The sequence below is a fragment of the Haemorhous mexicanus genome, chromosome 23 (assembly GCF_027477595.1).
Source record: "Haemorhous mexicanus isolate bHaeMex1 chromosome 23, bHaeMex1.pri, whole genome shotgun sequence".
Taxonomy (NCBI): domain Eukaryota; kingdom Metazoa; phylum Chordata; class Aves; order Passeriformes; family Fringillidae; genus Haemorhous; species Haemorhous mexicanus.
The window spans coordinates 3,382,557-3,404,004 of NC_082363.1; the positions used below are offsets into that span (position 1 = coordinate 3,382,557).

General features: G+C 45.0%; 1 protein-coding gene across 1 annotated transcript; it reads left to right on the plus strand.

The window, feature by feature from the left end:
- The first annotated feature begins 1,974 nt into the window (after positions 1-1,974).
- Positions 1,975-20,971, plus strand: PLOD1 (procollagen-lysine,2-oxoglutarate 5-dioxygenase 1). Its single transcript, XM_059866634.1, has 19 exons — positions 1,975-2,155; positions 5,895-5,986; positions 7,324-7,460; positions 8,059-8,222; positions 8,429-8,541; positions 9,870-9,933; positions 11,015-11,112; positions 11,444-11,545; positions 11,653-11,784; positions 12,070-12,191; positions 12,852-12,956; positions 13,401-13,526; positions 14,314-14,455; positions 15,123-15,236; positions 15,506-15,571; positions 15,879-15,983; positions 16,354-16,500; positions 17,212-17,337; positions 19,197-20,971. Exons 1-19 carry the CDS (start codon positions 2,074-2,076, stop codon positions 19,350-19,352), a joined length of 2,193 nt encoding a protein of 730 aa, XP_059722617.1. The 5' UTR covers positions 1,975-2,073; the 3' UTR covers positions 19,353-20,971.
- The last annotated feature ends 477 nt before the right edge of the window (positions 20,972-21,448 follow it).

The following is a 21,448-nucleotide window of genomic DNA, read 5'->3' on the forward strand; positions in this document are numbered from 1 at the left end:
ACCGCTTTCGTTTTAGACTGGAGAGATTTAACTTCATTAAAATGAGAAACTCGCAAATTTAAAAATCCATATTGAGTTGCAGATCTCAGTCTGAGGTCTGACGGAGGGAACATCTATGCTGTGGCTCCTGCCTTAAACTGTTGAAGCTGCTATAGATTTATCATGGGCTTTGTCTGAGCCTGCAAAGTACTGAAGAAATCTAAAGTGAAAGTATGTTCTTTTTCTTTTTTTCTTTTCTTTTTCTTTTTTTTTTTTTTTTTGATTTAGGGGAACTGACAGCTTTGCAAAAGGAAGCTTTCTGAAATCATCATTTTAGAGAGAACTAGGGTTGTTGCCTGGAATGCTCATGGCTTCAGCATGACAACTGTTCTGTTTGCCTGGCAATTATGAGGGAATTCCTGCACTGGGGAGAAGGAATGGAAGGAACAGTGCTTTGAACACACTCAAGAATATTCTCAGTGAACAAACAAACAGTAATGGGAGTTCTTTGGGATGATGTTGTTATGGATCATGGAGAATATCTGTTAGCTACAGTGTAACCCTTCTAATCTGCTTGATTTTTTTTTTCTCATCATGCCTTCTTGTTTTGTGTTTGTTTGTTTTTAACCTGAACCCTGTTATATCTGTGATTTCTGATAATTTGAAGAGATGATTTACTGACAGGCCTCACAGAGGAGCTGTGTCAGTGGTAACTCATCTGGTGTCCTGCAGGCTCAAAAGGGTTTCCCTACATCTAAACCTTACGTTCACTGCAGTGTAGAAGTGACCATAAAGCAAATGTTAATTTTAAGATGTTTAACTTTCTAAGACAGGATTATTTTGCTTATTCTCAAGGGGCAGAATGAAATAGAAAAAGATGCATTGCTAAGTGACCAGGGCTACAGCAAGAAAACCCAGCTCAAGGCCACAGAGATTAATGTAAGACTTAAAGGTGTGTACAAGGCCAGAGAAAACCAGCTACTCCAGGGAACAAAACCACTGCAGATTTTGTGTTCACCTAGGAAATATGGGAGGTGACAGGTAGGAAGAAGGTATGAAGAAGGTATTTAATAAGGCTTCCAGTTTCTAGAGCTGTGCATAACAATTTAATCCATTTCTGGTTTGCTTTTTATACATAAATATCCCATAAGTGTCAGCCAGCTGCAGGCCAGCAGTAGCTGAAGCTGGCCAGAGGGCGACTCCTCTCCTTCTATACCAGCTTGTGCTCATCGTGGTGCTCCCAGCTGTTGGTGTCTCTGCGTCTGGACTGAAGGCACTGTGACAGTAGCTCATGTTCAGACTCAGGTGTTTATTATTTCTTATCAGTCAAACAGTCTCACTGCTGGGAGTTCAGCAGCTTTTCATTACAAGGCACAAAATGCCCAACAATCTCTTGGTACAAGGGCTTTTAAGCTAAACTGTCCAATTAAGAGCTGACACCTGGATTATTTTCCCTTTTAACCCAAGAACTGATCCCACAGAGCTGCAGTGCAGACTTTTCTGCCCAATTACAAAATGCCATCCAAACCCATGGAGAAGGAGGAAGAAGAAGCATGAAGAAGAAACCCAGGACAGCACCCTGTGGCCTCCACCTTGCTGCCATCCACAACATCCTAAAAATCCCAAACCCTCAATTTCTCAGCAAGTGATCCATCTGCACTGCTCTCTATAATCTATTTCACACTTTTGTGGGTTCCAGTCTCTCTTGAAGTTTGGAAAACTTTCTCCATGGATGAGGGTCAGAGTCAGCGCTGCCCTGGGGGTCAGGGCACCCCAGAGCAGACACAGAAATATTCCTGTGCCCTGGGTTTCCACAGCTCAATGCCTGTGTGCCCCTCTGCTCCGGACCCCCACCCCGGGCAAACCCGCTGCAGCTCCGAGCTCAATCCCACGAGCTCATCCCGCGGCTCCCAGCGCGGCTCCCGGCCCTGCCCCGGCTGCCCTCCCGCCTCCTGCGGGGGCTGCCCGGGAGGAGGAGCCACACCGCCTCCCCGCTTCCTCCAGGGCGGGTCTGGTGCGTGGCACAGCTCCGGCAGCCCCGCTCCGTCCCGCAGGCACCGCTCCCGCTCGGTGTCCGGAGGGGAAGCCGCCTCCATGGTGCCTCCGGCGCTGCTGCTGCCCTGGGCGGTGCTGGCGCTGCTCGGGGCCGGGGCCGGCCGTGCCTCGCAGCAGGAAGGTGAGGGGGGCTGCTCGGAGCACGGGGGGATTGGGAGCACTGGGGAGGGATTGGCAGCACGATGGGCACCGGCAGCACGGGCAGCACGGTGCGGCTGATGGACGGGCACAGCCGCCCCGGGTGCCGCTGCTGGCCTCCGGCTCCTGCTCTGGGCGCCCAGCGCTGCCCGAGCCGAGCCTGCGGCAGTGGGAGCCCCTGGGCGGCACCTGGAGGCTCGGGCAGCTCGCAGTTTGGTGCGACAGCATCATTTCAGGCCGGTGGTGGACTCTTGGTCCCGTGGGTTGCATCCCACCTGGGTCAGCCCCTCCCTGGTTTTGAACTTAGGCGGTTCAGATGGAGAGCGTTTGATTCCAGACTGGGCACGCTGTGACTCAAGATCAGGGATGCTCCTAAAATAGCATCAGTCTCCCCCCCGTAAACAGTCGGTAGAAGCTCTAGAGTGGCTGGTAGAACAGCAGAGGATTAGGAGGGCTTCAGAATGTCAGCTGCACTGACAAAGTGGTTCATACTCTGTCACTCTGCCAAGAAGTTGGGATAATTATCTCTGTCTTCATTAGAGAAGTGGCAATTAGGAGGAGATTTCATCTTATTGCATGTGATATTTCCCTTCACAGTGTGATTCTGGTATAACTATCTTTATGTACATTATTTAATAGAGTTAATGTCCATCTTTGGGGGTGTTGGGAGTTCCTTGGCTATAGTGGCATAATTAAAACAAGGAATCTCTGTGCTATCCTGCCTTCCTTGCATATCCCAAATCTTCCATGGCTTTAGAAGGTTTTAGAATGCACTAGAGATATAAAACTGAGGGCTGGGAAAGAGCATGAGGTAAATTGGTTAGGAAGAGGAATTTGGAATTAGCTGTTCTCTGAACTATCGCTTTTGGCATGGCTCAAAGAGAAAATGCCTCATCTTTCCTGTGCCTCAGCTTCCCCAGAGTAATGTGTGAGAGTAATGATACCTGTCTTCTCTCTTGGATGTTCTTTTATATCTGTGCAAAAGCTCTCAACATAGTTATTTGTAGTTGATAGAATTTTAAAAAATTCTTCTGTATATTATCCACTGTTAAAATGTGCACTGTTTTTTGGTTTTTTTTTCTATTTGATCCCCATATTAATGGTATTTTCTTAGACACTATCTTAACAGGAAGTGACACAGTAAGATTTCCCAAATCACAGCCTAAGGATAAATTCATTCCTTGTCCTAAAATGCAGCTGCAGCTGTGCTTTCCCTGTAGACTTAGGGCAGAAGTAAATATCTTTCATTTTTTTTGTTTCTGAACTCATCTGGACTCTGATTCTTTATAAAAACTCAGATGTTTAATGAATCATTTCATCGTGATCTTGGTATCAAGATTCCTGATCCAGTGCTTTGTTCTTACAGAATCCTTTTCATCTACAGAGCTCTAAAACCTTCACAAAAGAGGTAAATGTCCTCTTCTGTCATTCTACAGATGGAAAAACAGGGATAGCAGGATTAGCTCCTTGTTGCATAGCAGAACCAGCAATACAGTCCAGCTCCCCTGGTTCTGAGCCCAGTGCTTGCTTTGTTCTTTGCAGCCATGCCATTATTAAATGTATTTCTACAATTCCTAGTTGTTAGTGTGGCCCAGGGAGCCTCTGGGCCCAGGAGGCCTGGCTCAGCAGAACAAGCTGCATTTCTACATGTGGAAATTGACTGTGATATGGGAAACAGGGATGCATCAATCTCTTTGGGGTGTTATGAAAAGTTTGCATGTGATATTGAAAGTAAGAGGGTTTACTGCTTTGTCCTTGAAGGTAGCTATCAGCTGCATGAGTGCTCAGCAAAATCTTTGGGAAAGAGAGGAAAGAGTTAAAGCAGAAGGAGTTGGAGGCAACATAGCTCAGCACAAACTTCCAGTGCTGGGCAGAAGGAATGTCTCTTGGGATGGAAAGCTATGGCTACTGCAGAGTTCTTAGAACAGAAATGGAGCTTAATGTCTCTCAGTGTCCTGCCCCAGAGGGAAGCTGTAGCTTGGAATTCTGCTGGGGATGAGAGTGGTCTTTGTGCTGGTTTTTCATGCTCCTCTGAGTTCACAAACTGCATGGGGAGAACTTTTCTGTCATAGAAATAGGACACCACTTCCTGTTCTGTGTGAGCCTTTAGCACTCATCCTTTCCAGCAAACTTTTGGCAGTCAAGTCATAAACAGTGTGTGGCTTCTTTGGGATGGCAGCATGAAAATGAATTAGTGATTTATTTGATGTGAGATGCCTGAGATTTTGGGCTGCAATAATTACATAGCAGTCAGGATCCTTTCTTTCTTTCCTTCTCTTTTCATTATCATATGCTTTCTCCCCTCATGTACTAAAATTGAGGGCTGTCTGCATTCCTCTCTGACAAACCCATGCTTGTCCCCCTCTTCCTTGGCAGTATGATCCTCACCTTCTCAGGACCCATGAGCTCAGAGATCTCTCAAAAAGCTGCCATGGCTTTCTGTGTGCCATCATATGGCTAGAAACTTCAATGGCTTTAACATATTCCCTGAGGGTATATGTGTTTTACTCATTTGTTCCCTCTGGCTGGGCTGGACACAAGGCACTGGAGTGTGCTGGAGGTGCTAGATTAGGAATGCACTTCATATGTCTAAAAATCTGCCCTTAAAAACTGCACCTAGATGGGATTCATATTCTTTTATTTATCACCTTGTGCATATGTCTAATAAATACAATTAGACCTGACCTATTGATTGGTCTCAATCTCTCTTCTCTTTTTTATTCTGATGCAGGTAAAGGATTTGAGGAATTTCTTTGGTAATATCTTCTTTCTTCCTGACTTGGAGTCTCACAGTTATTTTTCACTTTTGCTGCCTTTGTGAGGTCCATCTAAAACTCCAGCTTCTAGATCCTTCCTCTCTAAGACTAGACAGCATATCAGTTTGGGTACACATGAGAGATATATCTGGTACATCCATTGAAAAAAATCATTGTTCCAAAAAAAGCCTGCTGAGGCCAAGAAAATGTGCTTTCAGTTTTTCCTGGTATTTTCTGATGTTTAAAACGGGTGGCCATGATTTTCATTTAAGCACTGTTGCCAGAGCCTATACAAATTCCTACTTCAGCAAAACTGTTAAGGTGAAGTATAACATTTCATCATTGCAATGAGGAAAGCAGAACTTCCACATAAAAATCATATTCTAGGGTACCACAGAGAAACTTCTGAAAGAGAACTTCAGGATTAAGTTTTATCCTTTTTAAGGGACTGGAAATGAAAAGCAAGTTTGGGAGGAGAATGTAAATTAAAATTATAGCACAATTAAATTCATTGAATATGTATGAAAAACTGGAAAATGCCTCAGGAATGGAGTAGAAAATTGAAGCAGCCATGGAGAGGGAAAAATAACATTTAGTCTAATTTTGTTTTTCCCTACATTCAGTCAATGCTGAGTGACAAAACAGCAGCTCTGTGGGGAACACAAAGTCAAAGCTGCATTAAATTAATGACTTTCAAATGGGCATTGTGTAGTAGTTCTATTTTTTATCTTCGAGTTTAATTTCTTCTGTACTCTGTGTGAGAGAAGAGAATTGTAGGTTTCACTAGCAGGGCAAAAAACCCACAAAATACATTTTATTTTCTTTTTTTTTAGCTCGGAATTCAGGAAATGAAACTGTATCTTTACATAATCTCTCATTTTACACCCACAATCAAGTTAGGTGTGGAACAGCAGGTTGTGGAAACCACACAAGCTGAGTATCTCTTGTGCTTTCCCCTTTGTGCAGAAAAACTTCTGGTTCTGACTGTTGCCACCAAGCAGACTGAGGGATTCCAGCGCTTCAGAAGATCAGCCCAATTCTTCAACTACAAAGTCCAGGTGATGTCTGGCACCTTCCATGGGGGTTGGTTATTGAATTTTCAGGGAAATCCCTGACGAAGGAAGGAATGATGCATCTGACTCCATCTTATCAGAAGGCTAATTAATTACTTTATTAGACAATATTATTCTATATTATATTACATTTTATTACATTACATCTAAACTGAATCTGCCAAGCACTTAACTCTGCACACAACTGCACAGAATCTCATGACTGTCAGTGACTGTCCTGACACACACACACACACACCTGGCCCTGATAGCCAAGGAAACCAAACCCCATCACTGTGGGTAAACAATCTCCACATTGCATTCATACTTTGGCACAACACAGGCACAGCAAATCATAAGAATTGTTTTTCCTTTCTCTGAGGTTCAGAGAATGTGAAACCCAAAAATATTCTTGGGAAGAATTGTGCCTTGCTTTTCTCTGTGAAGAGAAATGTGGTGACAGTTGGTCCAAGGGAATTTCAAATTGTGGAATGGATCAGACTTGGCCCCACAGTGATTAAATAAAAGCTCAAGAGAGGACACATCTGCTCAAGTGGCTGAAAAGTGCTGTGGCTGGGTCATTTCTGCAGTACCCTGAGTGTTGGCTTGGGATGGGATCCATAACTCCTGCTCAAGGGAACCTCATGGCACTTTTCTATTGCACTGCCAAGACACACAGTACAGAGTGTGCTCCTGTCCCTGTGGCCAGGAGTGCTTTGTCCCCATTGTGACACTGATTGTCCAGCCCAGAGGCTGGATCAAAGACTGCCTATTCCATTTGTCCTGGGGCTGTTATTTTTGCTGTGATTTGCACTGGGAGTTATCAGGACCACTGAGTTTGGGGGTTCTGGTTCTTTCCTGTGAGCCTTGCTGGGAAAGTGCCCTGTTGAGGTGACCCTGTGTGGCATTCACATTTTCTAGAAAAATCCCTTCTCCCAGGATTTTTCTCCTGGGAAGCTGAGAAGCCTCAGAGAAAAAGAAAAGAATTGTTGTCTCATTTGCTTCTCCTGTGTTTTGCTATTTTGGAATGTGTTTGGAGATTGTTTACCCACAGGTGATTGTTCCATTGCATTCTGCTGGGAGTTGTTTTCACTCTTTGGCCAGTCAGGGGCAGGCTGTGTCAGGGCTCTGGAAAGAGTCATGAGGTGTCATTATTATCTTTTTAGCATTGTGTAAGTATCCTTTCTGTATTCTTTAGTATAGTTTAGTATAGACTTCTTTAAGATAATATAGTATCATAAAATAATAAATTAGCCTTCTGAGAACATGGAGTCAGATTCATCATTCCTTCCATTGTCTGGGGGGAACACAAATACCATAACCTTGTGCCTGTTGCTGTGTAGGTGCTGGGGCTGGATGAGGAGTGGCAGGGTGGAGATGACCAGCAGCCAGCTGGAGGGGGGCAGAAGGTCCGTCTCCTGAAGTCAGCTCTGGAGCAGTATGTGGATAAGGAGGACTTGATCATCCTTTTTGTAGAAAGGTAATGGTTTGCAATGAATTTGCCACGAACTGAATCTTGCAGTGGTTTGGACAGGTTCTCACTGAGAAAAAATGAACTGTGAAATCAATTGCTTTTGTGTCCAGATCTCTGGGTTTTTTCCCTGAATGCTCTGTACTTTCCTGGGAATCGCTCAGAGCTGCATCTGTGGCAGTTGGGAAGGGCTGATCTGAACAGGCTGATGCCAATTCCTGCATGAAGTTGATAGTGTTGTACCTGACACAGTGGAATTTGGCTGCCTCTATCTGCACAGAATGAGCTGACAATTCCTATGGAACTAGGCAGGCCTTTCTTACCAGAGTTATTTGTTTTATAAGGTGAAGTAGGCTGCAGCACGTCCTGAGAGCCAAGAATTAGTCTCCAGAGAGGTGAAGAGAGAAAAGGATGAGTTGGAGTCTCAGTGTCTTTTCATATGTCCAGTATACAAATGAGACTACAGTTTAATTACTTGCACTACCAAAAATGTAATACTGTTAAAAGAAAGGGATTCTCAAAGAATTAGTTTCTAGAAACTTTTCTCAAGGACATGTTTTTCTGACTCCATTCCTTTTGTCCTTTTTTTGTCTGTCTCTCTCTCTAGCTATGATGTGCTCTTTGCTTCAGGCCCCACAGAACTGCTGAAGAAGTTCAAACAAGCCAAAAGCAAGGTGGTTTTCTCAGCAGAGAATTACATCTATCCTGACAGAAAGCTGGAAGCCAAGTATCCTCAGGTGCGAGATGGAAAGCGCTTCCTGGGTTCTGGAGGTGAGACACAGAGCTTGCTTTCAGCTTTCTCCTCCTATTTGACCTCTGGGAGAAGTGGTAAAGCAAACTGAAAGTTGATGAGTCTCTGCAGCAACACAGGGTGTAGTGAGATTTCATGGGAGAGAACTGAAAGTACACCTATACAAGGAGTACTTCTATTTTTTGGTCATCTGGGTTGAAACACCTCCTCATCCTTGTTCCCACAGGCTTCATTGGTTATGCTCCAAACCTGAAGAAGCTTGTGGAGGAGTGGAAAGGACAGGATGATGACAGTGACCAGCTCTTCTATACAAAAATCTTCTTGGATCCAGAAAAAAGAGTAGGTGTATCTAGATTCTGGGTTTCTGAAAATTTGCATTCTAGCCAGTACCCCCATTTTCTGTTATCAGCAGTTCTTATATTTAAGCATAAAATGTGAATGGGAAGAGAGATGTCTGAAAACAAGTCTCACTGGAGGCTCATAGCACTCTCTGTAGGTGCTGGTGTTTAAAGCCATTGAGTGTGGAGGAACCAAGCAGCCTCCTCCCAGGGGATGTGAAACTGCAGAGTGCAGTGCTGGCTTAGAGACAGCCAAGCTAGCACTGAAGTGCATTTTAGGAAAATGCCGTGTAACATCCTACAGAAGCCTGGAATGGACTCTGGAAGCAGCATTGGGATTCCAGCACTGTGCAGTGCAGTGGCCAGACCATCCAGCCCACAGGTCATTCTGGTTCTGGTGTCCCTGCCCAGCTGTGCATTACAGAGGCCAGTCTGTCCCTGGGGACAGACCAAATGCATGGAGAACTCAAACTGTAACAGCAATTAAATCACGAGGAAACATTTGAAATAGGGAACTGCTATCAGACTAGAGAGACACAATTTTTTGCCAGCAAGGCTGGTAGGAAATTTAGAGCAGCTGGACTTTTTTCGTTCCCCAAACCTGAGTATGGCCTGTGATACTTTCACATGAACAGTCCCTTTAATGTTCTCATCTGCAGTTCTGGCCCTGTGCCATGCTAGGGCTGAGTAATTCCCCTGACTTGGCACTCAGACAGTGGATGTTAGCACCCTGCTGTCCTTTCCAGTAATCAGTCTTACAGATGCCTGCAGGGACACAGAATTCTGTTAAGTCAGAGCTGCATTTTAGTCCCACTCAGTCAGTGTGTGACTTGCAGCAGGGGATAAAAACAAAGATTGCACAAGCTGATCTTGCACCTTTCTCTGGTTTGACACTGGTTCCTGGGCAGTGCTCGGGGTCACACTCGCCTTGTGGATAGAAGGCAAGAAACTCTTCACAGCAGATGGTTTTTCTATCTGGCATTCCTGTGTATTTTTTGTATTCTGGGGTTTATATGACTGTGTGTAAATCTGCTTTATTCATATGATGCAGATTTATCGACACCCACAAGCAGCTTTAAAAGAGGGGGAGAGGGGGTTTGCCTAGTTTTGCTTAATAGAATATATTTAACTTGTTCTTGGAATGGTGAATTGTCCCAGATTTGACTGAAAATTCTGATTATCTGGGAATGTTTAAGGCTTCAGAGTTTGGAGAGTTTACAAATGACTATAGGAATGGGATATATCTTCACTGAGTATGGGATCTGTTGTATGTAAAGAATGGATGCCTTTTGTGTTCTAATTGAGATTGTTTATCTAATTCTTTTAAAGGAAAGTATCAACATCAGTCTAGACCACAGAAGCCGGATCTTCCAAAACCTAAATGGAGCATTAGGTGAGATGGAAGAAAGAAGCTCATTTCTCCTTGGAATGCAACTTACACATTGACACCAGAAATAGAGTTATGGCTGAAGGGATTGTATTTCAGAAATGGCTGTCCCCACAGAAAAAGCTTTAGTAAAAGTCTGTGCCAGAGTTCTGGGATTTGTTTGCAATTCCACCGAGACCAGCTATGTTCTCAATGCAATTCCTTCTCCACTTCAGGGAATGCAGGTCAGGTTTTTCATCTTACACCTCCCTGCCACTTTGATCTCTAGGCATGTCGGATTGCATTAGCCTTGGGGATTGAAACTGGGAGGGACTTCCAGTGCAAGTAATAACACAGAGCCCTGCCTAGGGCTCGCCTGCCTTTCTGCTTCAGAGCCATGCTGGAATGCCATGGGAGGTGAGAAACAGCCAGATATGCCTGTGAGCACTCACTGGTTGTACCAGGCTTCTGACCTGACCTGCTGATGGATTTTGCTGGTCCTGGCCAGAGGGATTCACTCTCTTTCCTATCCGTGCTGCCTAATGTTTTCAGTCTTGCACCATTCCATCTTTATTCTGGTCAAGTAAAAAGTGATAATGGCAGTGTAGTTTTTGGCTCCTGTGCTCATTTTATCAATGATAGACTGCAGCTTGTAGCTGTGCTAGTCTTTTTTCAAAGGATTTTGTATCACTGTATTGAGGCAACATCCTTGATGATCTCTTCCAGGAGGATGGAGTTTTGTGAGGGGTGACAAAGGGTGACATCAGGTGCATAGAACACTTAGGTGAGAAGGGCCTGAGTCCTCCCATCAATAGCTGTCCCTGTCATCAGCAGCTGCTTCTCACTGCCAGTTTTGAAAGAACCTTTCAGTATGGCTTCTGCCAGTTCCCAGTCAATGTCCAGCTTCCCAGGCATCCTCCTGTTACTTCACAGGATCATTCTGAATATTTTTTTCTCCTTTAAAGATTTAGTCTGTAGCCCTTAAACTACTTGTGCACAGTTATCCATTGTCCACACTTTCATCTTTCAGCAATTTTTCTGTATAAATGAGGCATTGTACTTCTAATTATCAATAAAAGCCTTAACATGATGATAATGTCATTTTCAGATGAGATAGTTCTGAAGTTTGAAGACTCACGAGTGAGAGCAAGAAACTTGTTATATGACACTCTGCCTGTAGTGATCCATGGAAATGGACCCACCAAGGTAAGTGGACTGTCCTGAGAGAAAGATTTGGTCTGTGTGTGTTGCAAAGTGACCCTGTAGGCTCGATGGATCAGGTTACTGCCTCCACATAGACTGACTTTCCCTGTGTACATTTACATTTGAGAAACAATAAGCAGTCCAGGCCCATAGCAGCAAGATGGGTCTGGTTCAAAGTCCCTCATGTAGTTGGATGGCCAGGCTGTCAAGCTTTTCAGATTTTTTTAGTTCATGGAGAAGGTAAACAAAGTTCAAATGTGACCCCACAGTGGGGATGCACACAAAGAAACTCCCCTGCCCTGTAATGCATAATCTGGCAAACTTCCTTTTGCAGCTGCAGCTGAACTACCTGGGGAACTACATTCCTCAAATCTGGACATTTGAGACTGGCTGCACGGTGTGTGATGAAGGTCTGCGAAGCCTCTCGGGGTTTAAGGTAAGGCTGCTGTGTTTATTCCAAGCTCTCAAAACAAGTCTTACAATTCTTATGTGTCTGATGTTAAACATGGCTCACCAGTGCTCTCCTCTTGTCCCTGAATGTAGGATGAGGCATTGCCAATGATTCTGATTGGCATTTTCATCGAGCAGCCCACCCCATTCCTCTCCCAGTTTTTCTTGCGGCTTCGTAACCTTCATTACCCAAAGCAGCGAATCCAGCTCTTCATTCACAACCATGTAAGTGAAGTTGGCTTGTGATGGTCTTGGCAAATGTGGGGAAAATGTTCACCTCATCCTCTACTCTAGGCACACTTGCAGCCTTGGCTAGGCTTCCAGGCTGTGTAATCACAGTGCTTATCTGCAGTGGCACCCACAGGATTGCATAATTGTCTGCAGTGACGCCCACCCAGCTGTAAACGTGTGGAAGTTTAAGAGCTGTTGCCCAGCTACTCATTTTCAACAGCAGGAGGCTGAGTGGCCTGGATGAGCCCATCTTAAGTGTTTTCCTTACTTTTGGAATAGGAGGAGCATCACTTGATGGAGGTGGACTCTTTTGTAGAAGAGCATGGCAAAGAATATCTCACTGTCAAAGTGATCGGACCAGATGATGAGGTGGAGAATGCTGAGGCACGTAACTTGGGCATGTAAGTGAAGAGGCCATACATGACTGCTAGCAGAGACAGCCTGTGTCCAAACTAAAGCATCTGTTTGTTCTGAGGATCATCCCTATCAAGTGATTGCTCTTCTTTTCTCAGTCACTCAGTTTTTCTAGCATTAACTCTGATGCCCTTACATATTGGGAAAAAATCAGCTTCCATACCAGCTCACTTTGTCCAGTTTCAGAAACTAAGTTCTCACTGGTCCTTTGTTCTGACAGAAGGATAGCCCTGTATGTCCTGCCCTCATCTATATACCCAGTCACAGAGCACAAAGGATATGCACCCATATCTCTGAAGAGGAGGAGTGCTGTAGCAGAACTAAGAACTAGTGGGAGAGTATCTAGTCTGTGACCAGGAGGTTTGAGCTCAGCTGTGGATTTGGGCCAGCTGTAAATGGGAACCTCTTCAGTTTGAGCTGAAGAAACATTTAGTTTGCTAAATGTGATTTTGGCTGTGTCTCAGTATCTGTTACTGGATACTGAATCTGATGTACTTGTACTATGCTGGCCCTCTGGGTTGTTACATTAAACCAAACTTCTCTGAGCACCCAGAAGATCTTTAGACTACACGGTGATGGAATTCTTGGTGCTCTGTCCTTTGTCTTCTTCTGGTTTAGGATGTGACTTCGCTTTTTTCTGGCTGCAGGGATTTGTGCAGGAAGGATCCTGACTGTGACTATTACTTTAGCCTGGATGCTGAGGTGGTTCTGAAGAACAGAGAGACTCTGAGGATCCTGATTGAACAGAACAAGTGAGTTCTTTGGTCTGAGCAATGCTTACTGCTCATCTCACATGAGGAATTCAGTGCACATCCCTGAGATGTTTAGGGAACCAGGAGAGCTGTGCCAGAGATGGGATGTTAGCCAAACACCTCTTATGTGGGTTTTTTTTTTCCACTGTAATTGTAATCCCTGGATTTTAGGCAGGGGATGTAAATAATCCTTAGCTTTGTTTTTATATAGTGACTTGAACAAATTGGATTCTAAGAGACCTGGTGCAGGGTGTAGTTAGAGGGGAGATTGGGACCATATTTAGCCTTTCTTATGTGGCATTTCATTCCAACAGAGTTAACAAAACAGCAGCTCTGTAAGTGAGGGAGGAAACAGCTCTTACAGTATTGTGATTTGTAAATATTTTCATTTTCCTCCCTTGGTAACATCCTGTCCTGCAATTCCTTTTTCCTTCATGCTTCCAGGCTGGTGATTGCCCCCCTGGTGAGCCGTCACGAGAAGCTGTGGTCCAATTTCTGGGGAGCTCTGAGCCCTGATGGATACTACGCCCGCTCGGAAGATTATGTGGATATTGTTCAAAGGAGGAGAGTGTGAGTGTGCAAAGAGAGCTTTTCACTGATAAAATCCCTCAAACGTAAAGCTTGCTGCAGCACATTGTCATCAAATTAATGTCCAAGAACCAGAGAGATCAAATGTCTTTGTGTGTAGGAAAGGAAAAGAAGTCTCTTCTCCCATTTGGAAGTTGCTTTATATTCCCCCCCTGAGCAGAGACAATAACATACTTGGGGCAGACTTTCTTATGATCAGAGTAAGGGTCTGAGAGTGCTAACTCCTTAAATCATCTCATTTTACTCTTGTCATGTTTTCCCACCTAGGGACTATAGTTAGTGTGATCCTTAAAATCCTGTCAAGTGCTGTTTAATCTCTGTCAGATCAATTTTCAGGTGATCTTTGAATAGAAGATTCACAAAATTGAGTTGTTGATTCATTCATATTCTTGAGGGACCCTCTTTTTTATAGGCCATTGTACATGCAGTAAATGCTGGAAATCAGCTTATGCACTTTTGGCTGGTTCAGTTTCTTTAAATCACTGGAAAAAATAGAAGAGATTCAAGCCACTAATTACGTCCCTAGCAAAAACACACAGTAGCAATTCATTGCTTTCCTGGTGGACTAGCATTTGTGCAGCTTAAGAGCTGTGGGCAATATAGGTGATTTTTTCTGGAATGCCAATCTCTGTTGGTATGGTTTCTTCCTGCTGTTCTGAGCTGGCTCGTTTAGGCAAGCCTGGCTGATGCTGCAGTGCTGCCTGTCATCCTGTCAAGTGCAGCAGCATCTGTCTTAGTGGTGTCTCACTTTTCTTCTGCTGTGTTTCAGTGGGCTCTGGAATGTTCCCTACATCAGCAGTGTTTACATGGTTAAAGGCAAGGCTCTGCGCTCGGAGCTTGAGCAGGGGGATCTGTTCCACAGTGGCAAGCTGGATGCTGACATGGCTTTGTGCCACAACATTCGCAGCCAGGTCAGTCCAGGGGAGAGCCTGCCAGGGGAGAGCTGCCTGCAGGCTGAAGGGGACAGGATTAAGCAGTTTCAAGGCATTCAGCTCTGCCAGGGCAGGGATAGGCTGAACTTGTACTAGTCAGTACAGTGCAGACTTTGGAACAGTATGGGATTTCTGTCTTGCTGTGAAATGGTGTGTAGCCATGGACCACTAAATGTAAATAACTCGTACTAGTCAGTACAGTGCAGATTTTGGAACAGCATGGGATTTCTGTCTTGCTGTGAAATGGTGTGTAGCCATGGACCACTAAATGTAAATAACTCGTACTAGTCAGTACAGTGCAGATTTTGGAACAGCATGGGATTTCTGTCTTGCTGTGAAAGCATGTGTAACCATGCACCACTAAATGTGGATAACATTTTTGTTCTTAGGCCTTTTCAGGACTGCTCTAAATGGGATTGACAGGGTAAGAAGGAAGACCCTAATCTCACAGCTGCTGCTCTCCTCTGCTTCCAGCCCTGGCTGACAGGACACAGAATTACTGTGTCTGTAACCTTTCAGAGTTTCTCATATCCAGGGTGCAAATAAAAGTGAAAGCCCACAGGAGAAAGAATGAGTAAATGAACAGTGCTTGGTTTCACTGGCTCTCAGAAATATGAGGCCTTTATTATTTCTCTCTGTCCTGCAGGGAGTCTTTATGTACCTGACAAACCAGCATCAGTTTGGACACATACTGTCCCTGGAGAATTACCAGACAAGTCACCTCCACAATGACCTCTGGCAAATATTCAGCAATCCCGAGGTGAGATAACCTGCACACTCAGAAGGCACAGCAATGTGGGAAGACCTGATATTAGCTTCATCACTACAAGAAGGCTTTGTAATAATGGTGACTCTCAGGGGGGATGAGGAGCACAGGCACAAAATTTGAAGAGAACATGTTTTTGGGATTCATGACACATGGATCTCCAAAGCCTGTGAAATACTGCTTGCATGAATGCCTGGCCTTTTATTACCTCTTTAAGCAGGGGCCCCACAGAAATTACTGGTTTGCCTATCTTCTAATTGCAGGATTGGAGAGAAAAGTACATCCATGAAAACTACACAGCAGCTCTGAAAGGGAAATTGGTGGAAATGGTAAGGAAACATCACTCATATCCATCAGAATGGGAAATGAGCTTTAGGACAATGCTTTATCATCATCATTGTAATTCTCAGGAATAAGCAGTTGAACATAGGAAACATGACCTTGAAAGTACTTTTAGAGCCAAATCATTCCAGCTATCTTAAGTGGGAGTGAGGCACAAAAATCAGAAGACAAATTTCTACCCTCAATATTTTAGTTTCCTTTTACTTCCTCAGTCTACACTCATTTTAGCCTTACTTATTTTGCCTCAAGCATCTGTCCTTGTTTCTGCTGTTCTCACCTGTCTGCTATCTGCAGCCCTGCCCAGATGTTTACTGGTTCCCCATATTCACTGACACTGCCTGTGATGAGCTGGTGGAAGAAATGGAACATTATGGCCAGTGGTCCACAGGTGACAACACGGTAAGTAAAAGCAGGAGCTCTTTGGAGTTCTGGGCTACACCATTTTCTGTGCATATCTGGTGATAGCAGTGCCTCCTGTGGAGAGGCATTAGATCCTGAATTAAACCAGAAAAGTAGAGACAAAATTTTATTTTGTTCCTGATTAACTCTGATTTTTCCCTTTAGTGTCCTCTGAAGTTCCAGTGTTCAGCCTCTCTGATGGTAATATTGCTTCCCCTAGGGTTTAAGTATGGTTTGAAATGAGCTTTCCATCCTGCAAATTCTGATAAACAAACATCCTATTTATTTGTAGTTACCAGGAACAAGTACTTTGCATTCCTGAATTCCAAGGTGCCCATCTTTACAGGTATTTCTGTTGATTCTATTTCAGGATAGCAGAATACAAGGAGGATATGAGAATGTCCCAACTATTGACATACACATGAACCAAATAGGCTTTGAAAGAGAATGGTATAAGTTTCTTCTGGACTATATTGCACCCATCACAGAGAAGCTGTACCCAGGATACTACACCAAGGTATGTCTGTTGTATGCAGGGCAGCCCCAATGTCTGGGAATGATTGGCATCTGACTCCATTGATCCAGAATGCTGAACAATTGCTTTATTAAAACCATATTATATTATACTATACTATACTAAAGAGATACTAAAAGGATACTAAAGAAAAACCTGTGATTGTCTCCAGACAGTCAGGACACAGCTTAGACCTAATAGGCCAATTAATATAAACAACCATCACCAGAATCCAATTACCAAATCCCTTCAGGTAAACAATCTTCCTAACACATTCCACATGTGCAAAAACAACAGGAGCAGTAAATAGAGATAAGAATTGTTTTCTCTTCTCCTCTCTGTGCTTCTCACTGCCTTCCCAGGAAAAATCCTTGGGAAGGCTTGTGCCTGCTGCTCTCTGTAAAGAGAGCTGAGGCCACAGTATGTCCACCTTAAGAGCAAAACTCATGGTGAGCTCAGCACCTCCTCCAGCTGCAGCTTTGTGACAAGAACCCTCCAGCAACACACACACTATTTCCCAGTGCAGAGGAGTTGACCCTGCAGTGTGACCCAAGTATGCCCATTAGGCAACAATCAGGCAGAGAAATGTCACTGAGAAATTGTCTTTTTTCTTTAGCAGTGGGATGCAATTTCAGTGTTACACCCTGCTCTGCAGCTCAGAAGCCCAGACCACTATAGCCCTCTAACAAAGTGCTCTTTGTCCTTCTCTCTCAGACCCAGTTTGAGCTGGCCTTTGTGGTTCGCTACAAGCCTGACGAGCAGCCATCCCTGATGCCCCACCACGACGCCTCCACCTTTACCATCAACATTGCCTTGAACAGAGTGGGCATCGACTACGAGGTGAGTGCCTGCCAGGGGGTCAGGAGGGCAGCACAGCACCTGGAGCAGCTGAAAACCCTTCTCTGATCCACATCAGGCTGAACACAAACCCTTCCCTGATCCACATCAGGCTTCTTTGCACTAAGGATTACAATTAATGGCTGGCTTAGGCTAGGAAAGACATTTTTGAATATAGTAGATATTTTTGCCCCCGACAAGGGGGAGAGAATGATGCATCTGACTCCATCTTATCAGAAGGCTAATTAATTACTTTATTATACTATGTTATTCTATATTATATTACCCTATATTACATTACATCTAAACGGAACCTGCCAAGCACACACTGCACAGAATCTTGTGACTGTCAGCCAGCAATCCTGACACACACACACACACACACACACACACACACCTGGCCCTGATAGCCAAGGAAGCAAAACTCCATCACTGTGGGTAAACAATCTCCATCTTGCATTCTACTTTGTCATAAAACAGGCACAGCAAATGAGATAAGAATTGTGTTTTCCTTTCTCTGAGGTTCAGAGAATGTGAATCTGAGAAATATTCTTGGGAAGAATTGTGCCTTGCTTTTCTCTGTGAAGAGAAATGTGGCAACATTTGAATACATCAGAACATGGGAGATTCCCCAAACATCTTGTCACATTTTCAGAAGTGCTGTGATGTCACAGTCACATTTTGTGAAAAATCCCTTTACCCAGGATTTTTCTCCTGGGAAGCTGAGAAACCTCAGAGAAAAGGAAAACAATTCTGATCTCATTTGGTTCTCCTGTGTTGTGCTCATGTGGAATGTGTTTGGAGATTGTTCACCCACAGGTGATTGTTCCATTGCATTCTGCTGGGAGTTGTTTTCACTCTTTGGCCAGTCAGGGCCAGGCTGTGTCGGGACTCTGGAGAGAGTCACAAGTTTTCATTATTACCTTTTTAGCCTTCTTTAAGTATCCTTTCTGTATTCTATAGTTTAGTATTCTTTAATGTAATATAGTATCATAAAATAATAAATCAGCCTTCTGAGAACATTCATCATTCCTTCCTCTGTCTGGGGGGAACCCAAATACAACACTGTCAGAGGGCAGGGACCCTTCCCTGAGGTGATTTTTCCAAGCTGATGTGTCCCTGGTGTCCCCCCCAGGGAGGAGGCTGATGTGTCCCCCCAGGGAGGAGGCTGATGTGTCCCTGGTGTCCCCCCCAGGGAGGAGGCTGATGTGTCCCTGGTGTCCCCCCCAGGGAGGAGGCTGATGTGTCCCTGGTGTCCCCCCCAGGGAGGAGGCTGATGTGTCCCTGGTGTCCCCCCCAGGGAGGAGGCTGATGTGTCCCCCCAGGGAGGAGGCTGATGTGTGCCTTGTGTCCCCCCAGGGAGGAGGCTGATGTGTCCCTGGTGTCCCCCCCAGGGAGGAGGCTGATGTGTCCCTTGTGTCCCCCCAGGGAGGAGGCTGATGTGTCCCTTGTGTCCCCCCAGGGAGGAGGCTGATGTGTCCCCCCAGGGAGGAGGCTGATGTGTCCCTTGTGTCCCCCCAGGGAGGAGGCTGATGTGTCCCTGGTGTCCCCCCAGGGAGGAGGCTGATGTGTCCCTGGTGTCCCCCCAGGGCGGAGGCTGATGTGTTCCCTGTCCCCTGATGTCCCCCCAGGGAGGAGGCTGATGTGTCCCTTGTGTCCCCCCAGGGCGGAGGCTGATGTGTGCCTGGTGTCCCCCCCAGGGCGGAGGCTGATGTGTGCCTGGTGTCCCCCCCAGGGAGGAGGCTGATGTGTCCCTGGTGTCCCCCCAGGGAGGAGGCTGATGTGTCCCCCCAGGGAGGAGGCTGATGTGTCCCTTGTGTCCCCCCAGGGAGGAGGCTGATGTGTCCCTTGTGTCCCCCCAGGGCGGAGGCTGCCGGTTCCTGCGCTACAACTGCTCCATCCGAGCCCCCAGGAAAGGCTGGACCCTGATGCACCCAGGTCGCCTGACCCACTACCACGAGGGGCTCCCCACCACCAGAGGAACCCGCTACATCGCTGTGTCCTTTATTGACCCCTAGAGCTCTGCTCCCCAGGGAGGAAAAGCCCTTTCCCTGGCCCTGCTCACTGCTGACTTTGAGTAGAAACAGGGAATGTTGCTGAAAGTTTCTGAGGCGTTGTTCAGAGCTATTTGGATTTGATTTTTATATGATTTTTAATGTGATTTTTAATGATATTCTAAGACTCCACCACTGCAGGACTCCACTCTCTGATACTGCAGGTAATATCTAGGAATATTGCTGTAGAAGTCCAAAGGAGATTTTGTGCCTTCAGTTTTGATTCTGCTCCTCATCCACTGTTTCTTGAAAGTGCTGTTTACTTGAACTTTCATCAGTGATTCATTGGCTTTAAGAAATGTTTTTTTGGACCGGAAATCCAGCTTTTTGGAGGCAAGTTACAAGCTGGAAGCCTGTTTTCATCCACAGAATATATGGGACTGGATGTTACACAAGAATTCCTGGACATTATTCCAAATATAAACCAATCAGGGAGCTGACTCCAGGAGTCATAACAGTTGAGTGTCACACCAAATGAAGCTGAGTTGGAAGAGCCTGAAGATCATCTGATTCCTGACCTCTTTGCTGTCCTTGCAAGCAAATCACAAAGCTCAAAGCAGCAGCAGTGGCAGCATAGGTGCTTCTGGTTAGCTGAGGGAAGGTCCTTTGACAATGCTTTACCTCTGGGGTTGGACTGAAGAGATAAAAAACCTCCCTGCCTTCTGTTTCTCCAGCTAAGAGCAGCAGGCATACCCACACAAATTCGTGCCATGTCAATATGTAGATTAAATCTAAGAAAGGGAAGGCTGGGAACAGCTCCATCAGTCGGGGGGTCTTCTCTCAGAATTGTCTCTGTTCTGTACCATGTTACAAGAGTCAAAAGCTCTGATCAATCTCTGGATAACAACCCAGAGGTCCCAGTGGTCTTTGGTGACCTCATTCCATTTGTCAGAGATTGTTTTAGTGATTTTCTTTGATGGCCCATTCACATTAGATGGAAAGAACTGTTCTCCGGTTCTTAGAGGAAACAATTATTCAGTGTTTTTATTATTTGAGATTGAAAACCAAAACACTCCATTGCAGAAACTTCTCCAATGGGGTCAAGGCTGATAGAAATGAGTGGTTGGGAAGTGCTGAGAGATTGTGGTGAGCCAGTAGTTGTAAAAATATATCTAGACTAGACCTGTGGTTAGAGAGTGAAGGGGCAGAGACATTTCTGCTGTGCCTGTGGGATACCTGCTCTGCTTATCAGACACCATTATGCCAGACTAGTGTGTTTCACAAGCAATAAATTCATAGAGTGATTGTCCTTAGGGGGAAAAAAAAAATTGTGCCTTTTAGTTGTGTGTCTCCAGCTTGTGCTGCCTGATTGTCAGAGCAGAGCCCTTCTCCTGGGATGGGTCACTCTGATGGGGGCAGAACGGCTTCACACGTGGAAGGGGACAGACAGCTCTCCCAACTGCTTTCCTTGAGCTTTTTGGGTCTGTTTTGAGGCCATCCACTCACCTGTGCCCAGGAGAGAAAAATCCAGGCAGGGGCAAGCGTTTGAGAAGTAAAATTGTATTTAAAGTCCTGTTACATGAAATGCAGAACTGCCTGTTACCAAATGAAGGGATTGATCAGCCAGTCAGAGATGTCCAAAACGTGTGTTATGTATTTATTCAGCAGCAGGTTTTTTTGTTTGGTTTGGGGTTTTTTTGGTAGGTTTTTGGGGGGGGTGGTTTTTTGTTTGCTTTTTTGTTTTGATATTTTCGTTTTGTTTTGGGAGTGTTTTGTTTGGTTTTTGTAAGTTTTTTATTTTGGTTTTTGTTGATTTGTTGGGGTTTTTCTCTTTTTTTTTTTTTTTTTTTTTTTTTGGATGTTTTGGGTTTTTTTGTGGGTTTTTTTTCCCTGGGTGTTTGTTTTGGGGTTTTTGCTTGTTTATTTGTTTGGGGGTTTTGGGTTTTTTTGGGGGTGTTTGGGGTTTTTTTGTTTGGAGGGGGGGTTGTTTGTTTGGGGTTTTTTTTGTGGGGTTTCTTTTTGTTGTTGTTTCCTCGGGCCGGTCGGGTGGTGCCGTTAACGAGCTGTACGGTTTGAGCTGCACCGGACTCGCATTAAACCTTTCCCGTGACACCGCCTGT